The sequence below is a fragment of the Oenanthe melanoleuca genome, chromosome 7 (genome assembly GCF_029582105.1).
Source record: "Oenanthe melanoleuca isolate GR-GAL-2019-014 chromosome 7, OMel1.0, whole genome shotgun sequence".
NCBI lineage: Eukaryota > Metazoa > Chordata > Aves > Passeriformes > Muscicapidae > Oenanthe > Oenanthe melanoleuca.
Window position 1 is genome coordinate 13621014 of NC_079341.1, and position 19291 is coordinate 13640304.

General features: G+C 41.1%; 1 protein-coding gene across 5 annotated transcripts in view; it reads left to right on the forward strand.

Annotated features, from left to right (window-relative positions):
• The window catches only part of PIKFYVE (phosphoinositide kinase, FYVE-type zinc finger containing), a 59890-nt gene extending 41711 nt beyond the window's left edge, over nt 1–18179 (forward strand). For all 5 annotated transcript variants that reach the window (XM_056496827.1, XM_056496825.1, XM_056496823.1 and 2 more), the window contains 19 exons: nt 1024–1202; nt 1681–1794; nt 3076–3184; nt 3293–3447; nt 3921–4011; nt 5048–5108; nt 5695–5838; nt 6011–6131; nt 7243–7338; nt 8045–8128; nt 8608–8696; nt 9189–9353; nt 9930–9989; nt 10357–10533; nt 11245–11348; nt 11598–11726; nt 12493–12754; nt 13518–13592; nt 14654–18179. In XM_056496827.1, coding sequence (XP_056352802.1) covers nt 1024–1202; nt 1681–1794; nt 3076–3184; nt 3293–3447; nt 3921–4011; nt 5048–5108; nt 5695–5838; nt 6011–6131; nt 7243–7338; nt 8045–8128; nt 8608–8696; nt 9189–9353; nt 9930–9989; nt 10357–10533; nt 11245–11348; nt 11598–11726; nt 12493–12754; nt 13518–13592; nt 14654–14769 — 2331 coding nt within the window. In that variant the 3' untranslated portion in view covers nt 14770–18179. The remainder of the gene's footprint in view (nt 1–1023; nt 1203–1680; nt 1795–3075; nt 3185–3292; nt 3448–3920; nt 4012–5047; nt 5109–5694; nt 5839–6010; nt 6132–7242; nt 7339–8044; nt 8129–8607; nt 8697–9188; nt 9354–9929; nt 9990–10356; nt 10534–11244; nt 11349–11597; nt 11727–12492; nt 12755–13517; nt 13593–14653) is intronic.
• The last annotated feature ends 1112 nt before the right edge of the window (nt 18180–19291 follow it).

Below are 19291 nucleotides of genomic sequence, written 5' to 3' on the forward strand. Positions count from 1 at the left end.
AGAGTTGCCCACTTGGACATGAAGAGTATGGTCCTTTTCTTGCAGTGAGTCTTTATGAGGATATGGGAAAGGGCAGACACCAAGACCTACTGGCATAGTAATTGGCTGAAGCCACTTGCTGTTCTTTGATCTGCTGTGGACTGACCAGTCTATGTTGCGTCAATGTGATGTCTGGAGTTCCTTTAGTAGTCATTAGAAAGTAACATCTTAATTAGAGTAATATTAAATTGCTTTAAGAAGCCCACAAGATAGTAAGACTGTGTATTATCTGAAACTTGTTCTGTAATTTAGCTAAGAAAACATTGCTAACTAGATACTCATGTCCAGCTAAACATGAAGAGCCTTCAAAGAGACCAGAGTAAAACTTAATGAAAAAGGATTTATGCAATACCTGAAATGCAAAATATCTGACTTACTCATATGGATGACTCAGGTCACCTACTTACACTGCCTTAAACATGGGTTGGATTTACAGATACCTGGAGGAGGTTGACACAGGTGCTGACAGAAAGCCCTGTGCTGCTGTGTATACAGCTGCTCTGTAACCTTTTATTTTTGTGTGCTCATGTAAACACTTACGTGTTTGAGGTTGTTAAGTGTAAATTGGTGTCTGCTCTAAGCTTGCAACCACTTCTGAAGTTAAAATATGCTGCAATACCAATGCATTTGTAGCTGGAGAATCACCAGGGAAAAAGTCTATTATATGACTGCTGCTTCTGGCTAGGTTGCTGGAAATTGACTCTATACAGAGAAATGGTATCCCAGAAATAAGCTTCCATCAAGGGTATGTTTGGACTCCCCCAGCTTAGCACCTTTATCATCAGCTAGCAGTTGTTGTTTATCAGATTTATTTTAACTGTGTTGGCCTTAGCTATCTTAATATAAATGCTGTCTTTGTTGCTAAGTATTTTTCAAGGTCATGAGTACTTCTGGTACTAGAAATACTAGATTGCTGCCTGGATTATCCTGTCCTTAATCTTGTTTGAAGGATGAGATTTAGACACTTGCCTTTCAATTTTTCAGGTGACACCAGTTGTTCCCCTTTCCAATGACTCTTGGTCTATGTCTTTTGCAAAATACCTTGAGCTGAGATTCTATGGGTACCAGTACACTCGAAGGGCCAACGCAGAGCCTTGTGGGCATTCCATTCACCATGACTATCACCAGTATTTTTCCTATAATCAGATGGTGGCATCTTTCAGGTGAGTTCCACTGCTAAAATCTTCCTTCTCTCTGGTACTGTATGAAGCATATGGCTCTAGTAAGCATTCATCAGATCTGTCCTTCACTGTGAGTACAGCATGGGATAGCATAACTGTACCAGAACCACAAGTGCAGGGTTGTGTGCTGGCTTGCAGAGAGCTTTGTGAGTGGCATCACTGTCCTAGCTGTGGTGGGCAGTGTTCCAAGAGTGGATGGTTCCTGTTCATGACACAGAAGGGAAATGCTTTTCCCTATCTAATTCCAAATGCTTTCAAAATTTTGCTTTTGCAATATGATTTGTGGTTTTACTTCTTGCCTGGGAGATACATGAACAGTGTTATTGCTGCCAGAAGTAACTGAAGCCCTGGACACACTGACAGAGCCCTTTTTCATGTAAGGGCCTCAAACCTCACTATGGTGTAGAACTAATGCTGTGTGGTGTGGGTCTTGTTACAAGCTGTTGGGTTGCCTTCTCAGCTACTCTCCAATCCGGCTGCTGGAAGTGTGTGTCCCACTCCCCAAGATCTACATCAAACGACAGGCTCCTTTGAAAGTTACTATTTTGCAGGATCTCAAGGATTTCTCACAAAAGTAAGCTTTGTTTTTAATGTCTTCCTAATCTTTTTTGTACTTTTTACTTTTATTAGCAGAGCACGTAACTATTTTTGCTAGTATAATGAGATTTGGCTAAATATTCATTATTTGATAGAAAAGTAATAGTTTAAGACAGGTATGCATATATATACTTCCCAGGCACAGTGATATTGTTATCTTTGCTTGCTCTGTTTGTACTAATGTCTCAACTCTTTGTCTGGTGGCAAGTCAGGTTAAACTTTGCCAGTAGAAACTAAGGTTCTTTTCTTCTTTATCCCTGAATATTGCACTGATGTCTGAGTCATATAGCATATGTAGAATAATGCTGCCAAGCTACTGAAAGGTTGACCATCAGCAGGTGTCTGAAATGTTACCTTATGAAATGCACAGTTGAAGTATTTTTAACTCTTCCCTCTAATGCTAAAAACGAAATGGAAAAGATGGTCCTAGAAGGCCAACCCTGAAGGCTTCAGGTTATATTTTGTATTCTTACCCTAATGTTCCTTTATAGAACATCTGAACGAGTTTCAATTCTTCAGCCCCAAAAATCTTCAAAGACCTTGCACAAATCTCTTGTCCAGACAGAACTGTTGTCATTATATTGGTCATGTAGCAATGGAATTCTCTGGTGTACAAAAGTCTTTGCCTTTTTAGCTATTGAATATAGTCACAGCAGGCAGACTACCTCTTTGTAGTCTAAGGTGAGCTGCCATGAGCCTAGACACTTTCTAAATGTAGGAACATTTAGGAAAAGGTGGAAGACAGGCCTGATGAAAAGTCTATTAAATCCAGCCAGACTGCTGTTCTGCCTAGTCACAGCATTCCTGTATTGCTGGATGTCTCTGTGACCATCTGACTTCAAAACCTGTGGAGCTTTGTTTAGAGCTGAAATAGTGGTACTCCTTTTCTCTGAGCCCTGCTGGTGGAGTTGTAGCTTGCAGACCCAGATTCTTTCTAATCACAGATGACACAATGGTTCCCCTGTACTAGTAATGAATTTGAGACATTTGTATTGCTTTCTGACAACTTCCACTGCTAAGACTAAATTATGGAGACAAATGTCAGTGTATGTAACTTCTATGTTTCTCCTATTTCTAATGAAGTTTTCCCAACTTTCTCTGTGAATACAGTTGGATAGCTTACTGTGCAGGAAGACTGTCATATATTATATATAATCTTTTTGTTTCTTAAATGCTAACCTTAAACTTCTGTTAAATTCAGACCTTTATTAAAGAATATTGAAGAAGTCACATCTTAACTCTGCATCACTGTTGACAGGGTGTCACAAGTGTATCTTGCTGTGGATGATCGCCTTGCTTCTCTGAAAACAGATACATTCAGCAAAACGAGGGAAGAGAAGATGGAAGACCTCTTTGCCCAAAAGGAGGTAATAGACTATTTTTACATCAGTGGTCTATAGGCTAAGTGTATGGAGGAGCTACTCAGATCTTGTGTCATCTTGGTGGGATAACACTGACAGTTTTCCTTTTGGCAGATGGAAGAAGGAGAGTTTCGAAACTGGACTGAGAAAATCCAAGCAAGACTGCTTTCATCATCACTGGACACACCTCAACAGCTGCAATCTGTTTTTGAGTCTCTGATAGCTAAAAAGCAAGGACTTTGTGAGATGCTGCAAGCCTGGAATAATAGGTAAGAGGACACATGCTGGAATCATGAACAGCACTGATACTGTGTTGGGAGGGAAGAGGTTCAGCTGTAGTTTCTTTTACTATAGAGCAGTTGTTCTGCTTGTAGAAGTAGAGCTTGTGCTGAATGTGCTCTACTGATTAAGAACACACAGCTTTGATTGGAACAGAGACTAATTTGAGGCCATATGATAAAAGCATTGTGTTGTAGAGCACAACTTGCATGTGGAGGAGAAATTTTCATTTGAATAAAGGTGAAAGAGATGGGAAGTTAGGATGGGATGTTAGCAGCAATCTGAGTTTACAGTCAAGACTTGTGAAGTTTGCTTGCCTGTATTCTGGTATGGAGAAACTTCATAACTTCTGTCATTCAGAGATAACAGCAGTAGCCCATCTTTTGATTAATTTTTCTGTGGTGGTGGTGGTTTTATGTGGGTTATTTATATTTGTTTGTTTTATTATTACTTTTTATTTAAGATTACAGGATCTCTTCCAGCAAGAGAAAGGGAGAAAACGTCCATCAGTACCACCTAGCCCTGGGAGACTGAGGCAAGGTGAAGAAAGCAAGGTATGGGTAACAGGCTGTAAACACCTTAAACATATTTTTTTCTAGTATGGGTAACAGGCTGTAAACATCTTAAACATTTTTTTTTCTAGGGCAAGACAATAGTCTTAAGACTAGCTTGTGTTCTCTTTAATAATCAGTAAACTGGTTTTACTGCATCCTGTAGTTTTCAACTGTAAAAGCTTATATTGCATATTATTATATGTATCTTTTCCTAAAAGATGTGAACTAAGAGTCATATTGTAGAGAGAAAGACTAAGTTGATGATTTTCTGTGATACTTGTGTAGTATTGAAGTGAACAATGCCAGCAGATCTGCAGTCATTGTCAAGTGTGTGCCTAGATAGGAACTGGGCCACCTCCTTCAACCCTAGGTTGTTCCCTTGTGAAAAACACAAATAATATTGAGAGGTAGAGCAAATGACACAGAAAGGACTGATAATGGTTTTTCAGAATCATGTTTTGTGATGAGTCCTGTGGGAATTGACTGAAGGGATGGATAAGTTATTTTGGACTGCTGCCTCAAGAGATCTGTCCAAAGATACACATGCCAGCATGCTGAACTTCCACCCTTTGGGGAGCTGGAACTCTGAGGAAATGTCTGGGTTGCAAGGTGGTACAATATAAACATCATAACAAAAGGCTGAACTCCCAAGAGTTCTTTGGCAGCAAGGTGCACTAAAAACTCCTAGAGACCCTGGATTTGCTCTGCTGCATGCACATGTCCTTTTCATTTAACACTTATTTGGCAGGTGCTAAAGCAAACCTTTACTTGATGTAGCAGGAAGTAGGTTCCTAGAAAGGGAAGGTAGTGTTTGAAGCAGCATACACCAGTAAAAGCTATCATTAGCATCTTGTGAACTTGAGTTTCTGTTGCCTGGTTCTTTTCCTGTGGTAACAGATACAGTGACATGCAGAGGCTGAGAAGTGGGTGGGAGTGCTCTGTTGTAATACATCTGCTTTTTTGAGCGTTTCGCACAGGAGGGAATACAGCTGTAATGAACTTGGTATCAACATTGGTGTTCTGTTATTCTGCCTAGATCAGTAGCATGGATGCTTCCCCACGCAATGCTTCTCCAGCACTGCAAAATGGAGAAAAAGGTTGGTTACTTATTTTTCATAAGATGTCAATAGAAGCATGTTGTAGCCCTTTTCCTGTCATAATATGGGAGCTTTTGTCAAATTTGATAAATCAGAGAAACACCAAATCCCTGTCACGTCACATTTGTTTTTTCTAATGGTAAGATAGAAGTTGGCCATATGCTTCTAATATGGACCTGAATTACTAGTGATGAATAAATTGGCCAACAAAGGTTTTCCTTTGAGCTTTAGTTAAAAAGAAGCTTTCAGAAGCTTTCTAAATAACTGAATAATTACATGGAATTTGGGCAATGCCTTTTGCCTCCTCTGTGATCTGGTTATGGGTGCTGAGATCTCTTGCCTGTGAGGCATCCTGAGTGTTTGTGGGAGCTGAAGGTAGTAGTTTTAAGAGTTGCATTTTCTGGAGGTTATGTGCTACAATGATGAGCTTGCCCAGTCCTTTGGTCTGTGTGGCCTTACCTTCTTTCTGAGTAAAAACCTTCTGAAAGTAGATTGTGTTTATAGCTTGGGCTGGTAGCAAACAGTATCACTTCTGTCAGCCATGTAAAATTATTTCTTCTGTCCTTAACTGTGCTTGTACTTTCAGAGGATCGTTTCCTGACAACTTTATCAAGTCAGAGCTCCACTGGCTCCACCCATCTGCAGCTGCCCACCTCTCCAGAGGTTGCATCGGAGCATATGACTGGTGCCAGCACACTCTCTGAACAGGACACAACAAGCAGCTCAGAAGGTATAGTTCAGTAGTGATCTTGTATTCCTTCTCTTGCTTTTCTGTGCCAAGTCCACAAGATCCTTTTAGGAAACAGCAAATAACTGGTAACTCTCTGGTCTGTAGTTATCCTTCTGAATTTGCTACTTAAACTCTGATATTGTGATGCAGACCTGACATTTGTCTGTTCCAGATGTGTTTGATGGACACTCACTGGGATCTACAGACAGCCAAGTGAAGGAGAAGTCTACTATGAAAGCCATTTTGGCTAACTTTCTGCCTGGAAACAATTATAACCCCATTCCCTTTCCCTTGTAAGTACTGCATAGTTATATAAAATGTACAAAATTAGCAACCTTGTTGGATTGCAGGCAGAGCCATGCGTGCTTCCTTTGCTCAGTGTATAATTTAAGTCATTACTTGAGTTTGCCTCTGAATAAGCTAGAGAACTTTTTCAAGGTTAGAAGTTTCAGTGTCCTTTCTAGGTGATTGTAGGTTACTCATCTTTCCTGTGAATGGTCTACCCTTGTGTAAAGCCAATATCAGTTTCTCCTCCTCTTAGTAGGCATGCCTCCTTAAACTTCTTGTAGAAGATGAAGGGGTGGGAGAAAAGGGGAGAAAGGTGCCTTCTAACTTCAGGGAGGGAGTGGAAATGCCCTTCCTTAGGCAAGACTTAACTAAAGCTACATGCCTGCATCTTGTTTTTGCTTCCAGACCTCTTCCAAGGGTTGGACTCAAAATGGCTTTATCTGGGTGTAGGTCAGGTTCAATGGCTACTGCATGTGCCCTCAAGTGTCCCTCTCACGTGAAGATGGGCAGGCTGGAAAGTCTTTCAGCTACTTGGTCTGCGTGCTTTGTAGTGTTTCTCGTTTGACATGAGCCTAACGTTTGGCAGCCTGAGTTTAACTTGTGAATCCCACCCCAGTGTAGGAGGCCTTGGGCTGATAAGGTAAAAGCTCAATGACTGGACCCTACAGATAAGTGAAAGAAAATCATACAAGAATCCAGGAAGCTTTGGGGAATTTTCTGTGATAAACTGCCTGTTTAGAAAAGAGTCCAGGTTTGTCCCCTAAGTTCACTCTACAGGCTATGCTGCTGGACAGTCAAACCAACTCAGGCAGGTTTTGGTGCCATTAGAAACAGTGGCTGCTAAACAGAAATAGACTCTTATTCTAATCTAAAGCTGGTCTTCTGATCCAAGCAGCTTGCTTGAAATGCTGATTGCCCTAACACTCTACCATTTAGAATTAACCACGTAGTTATGAATGTGTCTGTTGGGAGAAGCTGATCTGGGGAGCTTTGGTTCCATGCTGAGACTTGCAGCTTGTGCCTGGGAGTGCAGTGATGAGATCTGGGTTTTGATAAAAACTTCTTTTCTTTCCAAAAATTTTTATGATCTACTGACACTCTGTTGTTTTCATTTAGTGACCCAGATAAGCATTACTTAATGTACGAACATGAACGTGTACCTATTGCAGTCTGTGAGAAAGAACCAAGCTCCATCATAGCCTTTGCTCTCAGGTACTGGTGTGATTTGGCTTTTCATCTGACATACTTTGTACTTTTGCAGCTTTTGTTTTTGGGTAATATCTAAATGTTGATGATGGGGAACAAGCATGACAGAATTTCTACATTAAGCTATGATAGTTTCTGCCAGAGATGGGTTTCTTTCCTTCTGCTGAGGTAATGAAAGTGCAACTGGATTTTGGGCTTTTTTAGTGGAACTCTAGTAGGCAAAAATGACTTAGTTGAGTGGTATTACTTTTAATGAGATATTACTAGAGAATGAAGTGCAACCAAAGTTTGCTCAGCCTCTCCAGCTGAAGTGCAGCTGAGTTGAGGAACAGCTATTAGTATTGATATTGCAGTCTGTTTCTTGCCTGCCTTTGGTCATAGCAGCTCTTGCTACTGCTCAGCTCTTCTCACCAGCTGCTTCAGTAAGCCTTTGGGTTTGCATGTCAAAAGGCAGCAGATTTTTGAAGAAGTGCATTCTTAAATTGTGGGAGGGGGAAAAATAAGGGGATCTTTTTCATGCAGTATTATCTAGAGCAGTTTCTGTTCTACGAAAACAAAGTTTTAACAATAAGAAAAAATAAAGCAGAGGTTTTTCTCCTGTGGTGTTTTGTTTCCTGTGATTCAGTCTTGGAACTGAATCTTTGGGCTCATATTGCAGAGAGTATCCAAGAGAACACTTAATTATTTTGGGTCCTCTCCCTCCTTCTTTCAGTTGCAAGGAGTACAGAAATGCCCTGGATGAGTTGTCCAAAGCATCTCTGAAGAACAGTTCTGAAGAAGGACTACAACCAAACAGGTTACATGCAGGAACTACAGTAGACAAAGTGAAGACATAGAGATATGGTAGTGAATAAGCCAAAACTAGGATGAGGAAGAACCCTCAAAATATACCTCTGTTAGGATCTCTGCTTTCTGATGGAATCTGACTCATTCCATGTAACCAACACATACTTCAGTATGTGAGTTTCCATTTCACATTATGGACCATGCAGGCTCCATCACCTAATCTCTTGGCTGTGTGCATGGCAGGAATACTGGTCCTGCTTACCTTTGCTGTGGTCGTGGATGGAGCTGTTGCTATGGACCCTGAGAGATATTTTTTGGGAATATGGAGGAGGACAGCTTTGGAGAATCCCACACTGTCACACCTTTAAATGGTGTCTTCTTCCCTTAGTGTTTAGGGCAGGGAGGGAAAGAAATGTCCAGGCATAAAGCAGTAGAGTTTTGGGTGGCAGTATTTGTTGTTCATGACTTCTTTGTTCTTTCTCCTTTCAGCATGTCAGACAGCAAACCCAAGAGCAGCAGCCCTGTCCGCCTGCCTGAGGCTAACATGTGTCCACTTCGCAGTGCAGAGCCAGAGCAGCGTAAGACCATTTTGCCAAAATCATCCATGGTGCTCATCTCAGCTCAGACTTGAGTCCACTTAACCTGAATTCTAGCTCGTGTGGGGAAGAGCAAGCAGCATTCTGAGTTGAAATTGTAACTAGTCTTAGTGTTGACTTAGTGTAATACATGAGAGGGGTGGGAATGTGTGGGGTTTTTTGCTTTTTGGTCTGTGGCTTTCTCTGATTCTTAAGAAATATTTTGAAATTGAAGACATGAAGTTCTTACTGTATTAAAGACGCTCATTCTTGGTCTGTGTTTTTAAATGTCTCTGCACTCTAGGATGCTATTCAGAACACTAGATCATCCATCCTCATGGACCTTAGTTGCCTATAGAGTAGCAGTCAGTTGTAGTTGAATGGCATCATTCCTCTACATATGAACATTCTCCATTCATTGTTATAGGAGTCATGCTGTTATTAAACTCCCTGTGGAAATGCCAACACCATCTTTTCTATTTCTTTTCACTGTAGCCAAGAAGCCATCTGGTGTTTTGTCTTTCTTCCGTGGCACGGGAGGGAAGAGCCCAGACCTGTCCTCCCAGAAGAAAGAGACCTTACGTGGTGCTGACAGTGCTTACTACCAGGTTGGACAGATGGGCAAAGAGGGAGCAGAAAACCAAGGAGCAGAGGCTCAAGGTACAAGACTGCAGAGTTGTTCTTCTCTCTTGGGTTGTTACTTCTCCCAAACCTTATATGCAAGGCCCCAAGTGTTCCTGCTCGTACTTTTTCAACAGTCCAAGGTTACTCAGCACACATTGAAAATGAATCATTTGGACATAAAATATGTTTTTTTCCTAAATACATTGGTTTTATTTGTGATAAGGGAAACAGGATCTGTCAAACTCAGGCTGCAGGGATGTGGAATAGTCTGGTCTTAAATGCCTTTGGATTGAGTTGACTCTAGTTAAGCAGCACTGTCTCTCTTTCTCACTTGTTTAGTTCTCATTGTTTTAGCTCATGCAAAATGAATGAAGAGGGAGACACTGGATTTGTGTCCATAAACAGCAGTGCCCTTCTGACATATGTATTATATTATACAATTACAGCTGTATTTCTAAATCCATATGTGTAGTTCCCATTGTATTCTTGGAAAAAAAGAAAAAATATTTTTCTTGTAATGTGAGTTTACAAGTAGTACCTAATGTGGCTTTCTTAGTAAACAGTGAATTAAATAGTGAACAGCCCTGACAGGATGCCCTTTTATGCTTTCAGATGATGGAGATGGAGGAGATGGACAGAAGAAACAGGTGGTGAATCCCCATGTGGAACTCCGTGAGTAGTTGTAAATAACAACTTAGTCTTAGCTGACAAACTCATTTCTTCATGCACATGTAGTGGAAGTCTTGAAGTTAATAGTTGTTTTTTCCTCATATTTGTCTTGAAGGAAAAGCATATCAAGAAAAATGCAAGGTTTTGTCCAAACAGTTTCCCGTGACATATACTATGAGCTAACCTAGAAGGAGTTGACTTTCCTGTCAATTATCCATTTAAATCCTATTGGTTTAAACTTCTGAATGACAATGAGCATGAGAGAGTTGTTTAGCACAATACTCCTCTAGACATGAGTAAAGTCTCAGTGTTGTCTGGGATAGTCAGTGCATGTTGCATGCTGTTATTGAGGAAAACCATGTTTTTGCAGAGTTCTCAGATGCCAATGCCAAGTTCTACTGCCGGATTTATTACGCTGGGGAGTTTCACAGGATGCGTGAAGTGATCCTGGGGAGCAGTGAAGAGGATTTCATCCGATCCCTCTCTCACTCCATGCCCTGGCAGGCACGAGGGGGCAAATCTGGAGCTGCGTTCTATGTAACTGAGGGTAAATGCAGCTGCTTCTCCCCTTGTAATTAGAGGTGTTATTTCTGTATGGTGGTAGTTAGTGTGTCATTTAATCTCTGATAACCTCTGTCAGTAGGTTGCTGATCATGAAGTGGCCACTCAGAAGGGAAATTTAAGTGGCTTGTTCTGGGGTCTTCAGTGTCAAATTATTTGTCTCTTTGTACGTGCAGGAGAACAAAATGTAGTTCTGTTTTTCAGTAGTAGCAGCTAGGAAGGCCAGTTGAACAGAAGGGTTGTACTCTCAGGCAGGCTTCAGAAAACAAAACCTTGAGTATAATTCAAGGAAAACTTGTTAAAGGCACAGTGTTTCTTACAAGTTCATGTGCTATTGTTAATCTATTTTTTTTAAACTGTGGCTGTTTCTAGGCCCCTACGTAAAACAAATATTGAACAAAATGGTCTGTAGGCTGTTTCTGTTGTCTGTATAGGAAGCCTGCATAGTTGAGGTAGATCTAGTGTAGACAGTCTTTTATCCATGATTTACTAGAAGATAGAAATCCAGGGAGGCTGAAATTCAGAATATGTGAAGTAAAAAGAATCTAGAAATGAGCTTCTGAATGTAAGGATTTAAGAGAATTATAGTGCTTTCATTTTTCAAAGTATTTCAGCTATGTGATAATCCTAAGGAAATTGCAAATAGTACATCACTTCTTGTTTGTAACCCTGTTGCCTCTGTCTGATGTTAAAACAGATGATAGATTCATCTTGAAGCAAATGCCTCGTCTGGAAGTCCAGTCATTCCTTGACTTTGCTCCACACTACTTCACTTACATCACGAATGCAGTTCAGCAAAAGGTACTAAAAAAAGTGCCTTTTCTTTTAGGCAGTGTTCTGTATTGTAAAGACCAGTAGAAGTTTCTATTAACTTTTTTTGTTTAAGTAAAATAAAATGTTGGAGGGTGTGAGTTACACTAATGTGTTTTTAAGATGTAAAGTGGAAATTATGCTTGGACTTCTAAGCTGTAATACACAGACAGAACAGTGGTGCTTCTGGTATGGGATTGCTGATTGCACAGATCTTAACCCATGTCTTGTCTTCATTAGAAGCCCACAGCACTGGCTAAAATCCTTGGGGTGTATCGAATTGGTTATAAGAACTCTCAAAACAACACTGAAAAGAAGCTGGATCTGCTTGTCATGGAAAACCTTTTCTATGGCAGGAAAATGGCTCAGGTAAGAATGAAGTGTTCTGTTCCCTTGCAGTGCAGTTGTGACTGGGAGAAAGAGCAGGGTCTACTAGATAGTATCAGTTCTTTCCACTTTATCTCTAAGTGCCTGACCTCAAACTGGGAATGTTCATGGGAGGAAGAGGATGGAAGGAATTCTAGATGGATGTAAAGGATGTTGTGGGTTTTCTTTTTGTTCATGTACTGTTTAAATCATGAGGAGGGTCAGGCACTAAAAAAGGAAACCCAAACACACTTGTGGACTCTATTCCATGGAAGTTAGAGAAATCTTGACTGGTCAGAACTTGAACAACCTTCTCTAACAGAGCCTGCTTGAAGCAGGACTTTGGACTGGAGAGCTCCAGCAATCATTGCCAGCCTCGTCATGGATCTGTCTCTTGCCTTGCCAGTGTTAACTGGTGCTTCATGCACCACCCACCTCCCTCTTTAGTAGCTTTGCTTTTGTCAGCAGTTAACTCTGTAGAAACTGGCTGGAAAACTGAGTTTACCTAAACAATATAAAAAGCAGAGACACCCTTTTTCTCTTCATTTAAACTAAATGTTAGTGAAATAACTCACCTAAAACTTGTGAATTGAGGTGGCAGAACTTTCACCCAGCTTTACATACTGTTCTCTACAAAATATTTTTTGTTAATTGTCTTCCTCCTAAAGAGAAGGAAAGAGTTGCTGGCTCTGCTGCCTTTTCAAATGTTAGGTACTGAAGCCTTTAACCCAGAAAAATGAACCAAATCAGTGCTTTTCTCTGTTTGCAGGTGTTTGACCTGAAGGGCTCCCTCCGGAACAGAAATGTTAAAACAGATACAGGCAAGGAAACTTGTGATGTAGTCCTGCTGGATGAGAACCTTCTGAAGATGGTTCGGGACAATCCTTTGTACATCCGTTCCCATTGCAAAGCTGTGCTGAAGGCCTCCATACACAGTGATTCCCAGTTCCTCTCCAGCCATCTCATCATTGACTATTCCCTGCTGGTGGGTCGTGATGATACCAACAATGAGCTGGTTGTTGGGATCATTGGTACGTTGTCTTTTGTATTTTCTTGCTTTCAGATGATGAAATGGTTTGCTTCTGGTTTAGGTCTTCATAGTACTCTTAGAACTGTGCTACCACTAGAGAGATGTGTGTCAGGAAATCTTGTCTTCTCCCTGGTGGAATACCACCCTCATCTCTTACATGTTTTCACAGTGGAGGCAGGAAGTCTCTCCAGGTCTTGTATAGGCTCAGATTAGCGTTTGCATTTCTGTGAGTATATGCAGGAGGGCTCAAAGGTAATTTAACCTACACTTTGACTCCAGGTAAAGCAGGGGAAGTTATTTGTATGCTTTTATGTGTTTAATCTGCAAACTTTAGTTTAGAGATGTTTACAAAGTCTTAAATATTGTGTAGAGGGGCTTTAAGATGAAACAGTATTGGTAGGATTGGAGGAAAGAAGTTAAACATCATGGGATCTCTTATAATCATATAGTCTGTCCTGGATAATATGGGTGGCAATGCAGTAATTACTTTGCTGCATCCTCTGACTTGATACTGGAAAGTAGAGACAGACAAACATACAGTTTAGACAGACGAACTTCTGTAAAAAGCTTAGAGATAAGACAATTTGCAGGATGTGGAATTGACTTAGGGAAATGAAATGGCTTCCAGATGAGATCTCAGGACAGGTGGTCTGGGATTACACTTACTCTGATATTATTAGATAGATAGATTTGAAAACAGTGTTACTTGGATTAAAACAAAACATATTTGTGTGTGAATTTTTTTTTTTTTATTATTGTAACAGACTATATTCGTACTTTTACTTGGGACAAAAAGCTTGAAATGGTGGTGAAGTCAACTGGCATATTGGGAGGACAAGGTAAGTCCTGAAGGAAGGCAAAGATTTTGATCTTGTTTCCTTATTACATTGAAGCTTTCATAACACTGCTGATAATCACAACTTCCCCACCATGGAAATTTGTGACAGATTAAGTTGTCCAGAACAGAGGAAGGAATCATAGAATAGCAGGTTGGAAGGGGCCTCAAGGATTATCTGATTCAATCTTTCTTAGCAAAAGCACAGTGTGGACAAGATGGCTCAGCACCCTGTGAGGCTGAATCTTAAAACTGTGCAGTGTTGGGGAATCCATCAGTTCACTGGCGAGACTGTTCCAATGGCTGATTGTTCTCATTGTGAAAAATGTTACTCTTGTGTCTAACTGGAATCTGCCCAGGAATAACTTGTATCCCTTAGTCCTCATATTTTCCATATGGCTTCTTGTAAAATGAGTCTCCATCTTCTTTTTAAATACTGGGACGTGGTCATAAGGTCTCCTCTAAGCAGCCTTTTTTCCAAGGCTGAAAAACCCAGTTCTTGCAGCATTTCCCCACATGGCAGGATTCTCAGTCCTTGGATCTGTGACCACCTACCTCTGTGAACCTTCTCTGGACCCTTTTCAGCCTGTCCACATTTCACTTTTTTTTTTTTTTTTTTTTTTTAATTTTTTAAAATATAACAGCGGTCAAAACTGAGTCCAGTATTCCAGGTATGGCCTGGGAGTGGCACCTTCCAGATGAATAATAATGCTGGGATACTGATGCTGTCTCTCTGCTGGTGGTATCCTGTTGATGCAGCCCAGTGTTCTTTCTGCTGGCTTTCTTTGCCACAGCAGCACTGTTCACTCCCACTAAGCTGCTTGTCCACCAGGCTCCTCAGGTCCCTTTCACAGAGCTGCTCCCCAAGGAGATCCCAGCCTGTGCTGTGCTCCTGCATTGTTTTCCTAGGTGCAAAACCTTTTGCTTGTTTGTTGTTGAACTTTATGAAGTTCGATCTTGTTGCCTTCAAGTTTAGGCTGTCTGCTAATGTAATCTGATGTGACATCTGTCTGTACTGCAGTATCTTTAGCCCATTTCTAACTGCTCTTGACTCTTACACATTAGGCAAGATGCCCACTGTGGTCTCTCCAGAGCTGTACCGGACCAGGTTTTGTGAAGCTATGGACAAGTATTTCCTGATGGTGCCAGACCATTGGACAGGATTGGGCCTGAATTGCTGAGCTAAAGCCCATATTGGGAAAGCACAAGAGGACAATGAGATTATAGGCAACTGTCTTCCAGTTGTCTGTCCAGCAGCAAGCAAGAGGATTGCAGTTCCATGTCCACACTGACCACGTGCATCATCTTGCAGAGTGTGAAATCTGCTTGCACTTTAATCCCGTCTTGGAGGATAACAAGCAAACCTGCCTCAGTAAGGATCTAAACTGTAAGGTACCACTGAACAGCAATGAGAAATGACATCCCTCCTGTCACTAGGGAAGGTGATCCTTATAAGTACTGAGCTGAGATTCTGTCCAGATCCTGATGGTGGAGAAGTACGTGATCTCTGGAAGTCTTGCACTGCTGAAATGATATTGAATGTGCACAGCTCATGTTCCTGTAGTGGATACTTGGTACTGAAAAATGTGAAATAAACCCCCCAAATGTGGATGGGGGAGAGAAGAATGAAGTTAATTCATGAGTTCTGCTATTGTTGCAGTGGTCTGTAATTGACCTATTTAGAATCCATTAATAACTTGTGCTGTTTATGCTCCATAGTTTTAATTCTTAATGGGTTCTGTAAACAGTATTTTTTTTAAGGCAACTCCACATCTAGAATGCCCTTTGACTCCATCTTTTAAATTGTGTTACTGCAGTAGAGCTCTGGTTTATCTGTCATAATTGCATTTTAGCTGAATTCCAAAAAAATGGGTTGTCAGTCATCAATATACTGCAAAACTCAAAACATATCCCTTTACTCCTAAACAGTACTTTGGTCTGAATGTTGCTCAGATTCCTGGAAACAGGTAACTAACATACCCTTTAATTTAACAAGACTTGATTAATTACAGTTATGAAGCAGATTAACCCTTTCCTTAGTAAAGGCAGTAAGTTGCTAGACAAAGTGAAGCATAATGCTTTAGTGACAGCTTTCTCCTTACTGCAACCATCATTCTGGCAGATCACTTCCAATCCATTTCAGTTCCCCCTTACTTTCAAGCAGTGCAATTACCTCATGGTGAAATTTTGCCAGGAGAATGTTTTTCTTGCATTCATGACATGATTTTTTTGTCACAGAGATGAATGTAGTTGTTGTTTTTTGTAAAATGGAAAACCTGAACTGACAGGTATCTTGTATGATGGAGGTGTGGGTCTCTATATTATTACAATAAGCACTTCCATTTTAAATAAGTTTTACTCATTTTTGTAGGTTATGAGTTTACTTTTTAGTTTCATTATAATACAGGCCAGTAATTAAGAGGAGTTTTAATGAGTTTGAAAGGCAAGAATACTGTTTTTCAAAGTCATTTCTTTCAAAGGACTGGAAGTCCTTTGACTTCCAGTCTCTGATGGAAGAACATCAAATGAACATGGAATCTGGGACAGGATAGCTCTTAGTGATCACTTGCTCATTCTAACCAGTTGCCTGATAATGCCCTTGTCACTGTAACTATGGATTGAAATGTGCATTTTGTTTGCTTCTCCTGTGTTCAGTATTTTTTCTGCAGCAGCTGGTGGTGACTGTTTAGGAGTGACCAACAGTGGGCAGCGCTGAGAAAGGAACAGGCCAGCAGTGAGAATTGAGCTGTTTGCTCCAAAACCAGCCAGTGCAGCTCTTGTCTGAGCTCCAGGAGGCAACAGCCATTTGTGTAGGTTCCTTCCCCTCCCTATTGCAACACTAGAGGATGAGCAAAGATGCTGGCCTTGAAGCAGCAGCAAAAAAAGTGTACTGATTTCCTTAGTACAATGTGATAATTGTTTCTGGGGGTGCAGTATTGAAGGCTGCAGTGATGTGTGCTGTACTCCTTGCAGTACTCCTTGCTTTCTCTACCTGGAATCTCTTCAGTCCAGCAGAGTGCATCGGGTACAGCTGATCACCTCTGGGATACATCTTGCCTCTTTTGTTGAAACGTTCTCCCAAGATGCCTGGCTGTGTGTGTGTGTTGTCTAATGAGGTCAACCAGTGTATCACCTCAGTGCTACTCCCACTTCTGTGGCCTCTGCCTACTGTCTTGGTTCATGGATGTGAAAGAACCTGCCATGCAGCCTATGTTCCAGTCTCAGCTGAAGTTTATATGTGTTCTCCTCCTTTGCTTCCTAAAGTTTACAGGGAAAAGCTTGACTGTCCTGGCCAGCTAAGGCGACCCAACAGCAACTGGTTATGTTGTCTTCCACCTTTGTCGGTGTGTGGATTGGTGGATGGAGCACAAGTGTGGGCATGTGTGTCATGGCACCTGTGCTAGGCTGATGTGGCGTGCTGGCCCAGTCTGTCACCAGTAACCCTTATCCTTATCCTGGGATGTGTGGCTGCTCTGTGCTGCTGTCTGCCAGAGCAGATGGCTGTAAGCAGCTGGATCATCTTACAGTGGCTAATACCGCTCTGAATGTGACAGCATGAGGATCTCAGCACTGCAGAAGTGAGAGAATCTTCCACTGTTTTGCAGCTCCCTAAGACCAGAGCCAGAGGTGTGTGAATTGTGACCTTCTTGGGCTGAAGTTACAGCAGCTGGAGAGATTTGCTGGAATGATCTTGAGCTGGTATTAACAGTTAATTTTTGGCCAGGATGTGGCTGATAGACTAATCCTGACTAGACTGGAATAAAGAGTAAACTACTGGTCACAAATATCACAGTAGCTGCAGTATCAGCTGGAGTTGGGTCATCTTGGATTTCCTGTGATATAAAGCTGTAGGCATTTCTAGTTCAAATCCCAGCAGCTGAATGGGTCTCTTCAAATGTTCCATTTTCAGTATAATAGTTGTCCTGACATTTCAATGACTACCAAGCTTAATTTTCTCAGAAGGAGAGCAGTACTTCATGCAGAACAAATCTTTGAGAGCTGCCGGGGAGGCTGTGTTCAGTCTGTGTTCAGTGTCCCTGTGGAATTCCTAAGGATGAAGCCTTTGGTCAGAGCTTGTTTCTTTTTTTTATAACACAAGTTTAGCATATGTGTAAGTAAATCCCAGTTGCAAACATGAAGACTGAATTTCTTCAGAGCTACACTGGCTCTTCTGTTGTTTTGATCTGAGGCCTTGAGACAAATATCTAAATCTTGTCCAAGTCAGAAGCAATGGCTTTGAGTCATCATGTGGACAGCAGAATGCCTTGTAGTGGCCCAGGGGTGCATTCTGTCCCCAAAAAGCACATGAGGGACTCTTGCTGGTAGAGCAATTCTAGTGGGCTCAGGGGAGTTACCTGTGGAGTCTCCTTTGTGAGAATGACCAAAACCAAATGAATTGCTCACTAGCTGGTGGCCAGACTAGTCATTATTCAAAGCACTTAATGTACAATAATGTATGCATTTCTATTCTAACTTGGTTCAGCTGTATTTTATAAATTTGATGTACTAAACTATTTGAGAATAACTGCCTTGACTACTTGGAGAATCAAAATGTAATGTATATAGATACAAATAAAGTGACTGAAATATACTTGAGTCTGTTCCATGTGTGGAGCAGCTAGGTCTCATTTCATCCCATTTTCTTGATCAGGGGCAAGGCCACTGCTCACTGTGCAGGGATTGCTGTGCTGGAGAGTGCCAGCTTTGTGTGCAGTGGAAGATGCCTGTCCTGTCTCTGTACCTCACACCTGGTCTCCTCTGATGGAGCAGCACCACTGGGCGGTGCCAGTACCATGTGCAAATAACCTTTTACACAGTTCTGTCTTCTCTGCAGCTGCTTTTCACTGTCCAGCAGGTGGTGGTGTGCCTTTTCCCAGTTCTGCCACGATGTAGAACACATTCCAGGTATTTCCATAATCTTAAGTGGACTAGATAACAAAAAAGAAATCCAAGAAGGTCTGAAAATAAATGTCTTCTCTTGATTGTTTCATGTTAACCTGGTATATATTACCTCCTTGCTAAGGCACAAAATAATTTGTGATTAGTTTTGGGAAGGGGACTTGTTCAACCTGCCAGGTTTGATCAAAACATGTTTTTTCCAACTGCAGGCCATATAAACCCAGGATGTTCCTTGAAACTTTTGCTATATTCTCTCTATTTCTGTGTATTTTAGCAGCAGTAGAAGCTAAATGAGCCAAATGTCTTTTGAGAAATTGGTTGTTCTAGGATAAGGTGTGGTAGCTTCTCAGTTCAGTGACACTCAACAGCCACAGAAGTCCTTGTTTTAATTAAAACAAGATAGGATTTCAGAGGTAAATTTAAAAGCCATTAGAATTCCAATGACAAACAGCAGAGCGTGAGGCTGGTCTTTACCTTTTCCTTCTTGTGTAACTACACATGCATAAAGGAAGGGCAACACATTATAAAATGCAAAATATGCTGTACAATATGGGGAGCAGTAGATGTGGAATTCTAATGGTGATACCTCCATGTTCCTATAGGAGAAAACTGAGGGACTTGGTTATTTTTTATGTTTTTATTCTGGAATAGTGCTGCACCACTGGCCTTGAATAATCAGTTTAAACCCTTCATTAGTAAAAATCAGATCAGAACTGTGAATTTGTCCTTAGGGAAGGCTGGAGATAGAGCTGTTTACAAGAGGTTGTATTTATTTATTTGCATGGTTAGAAATAAAGGCAAGAT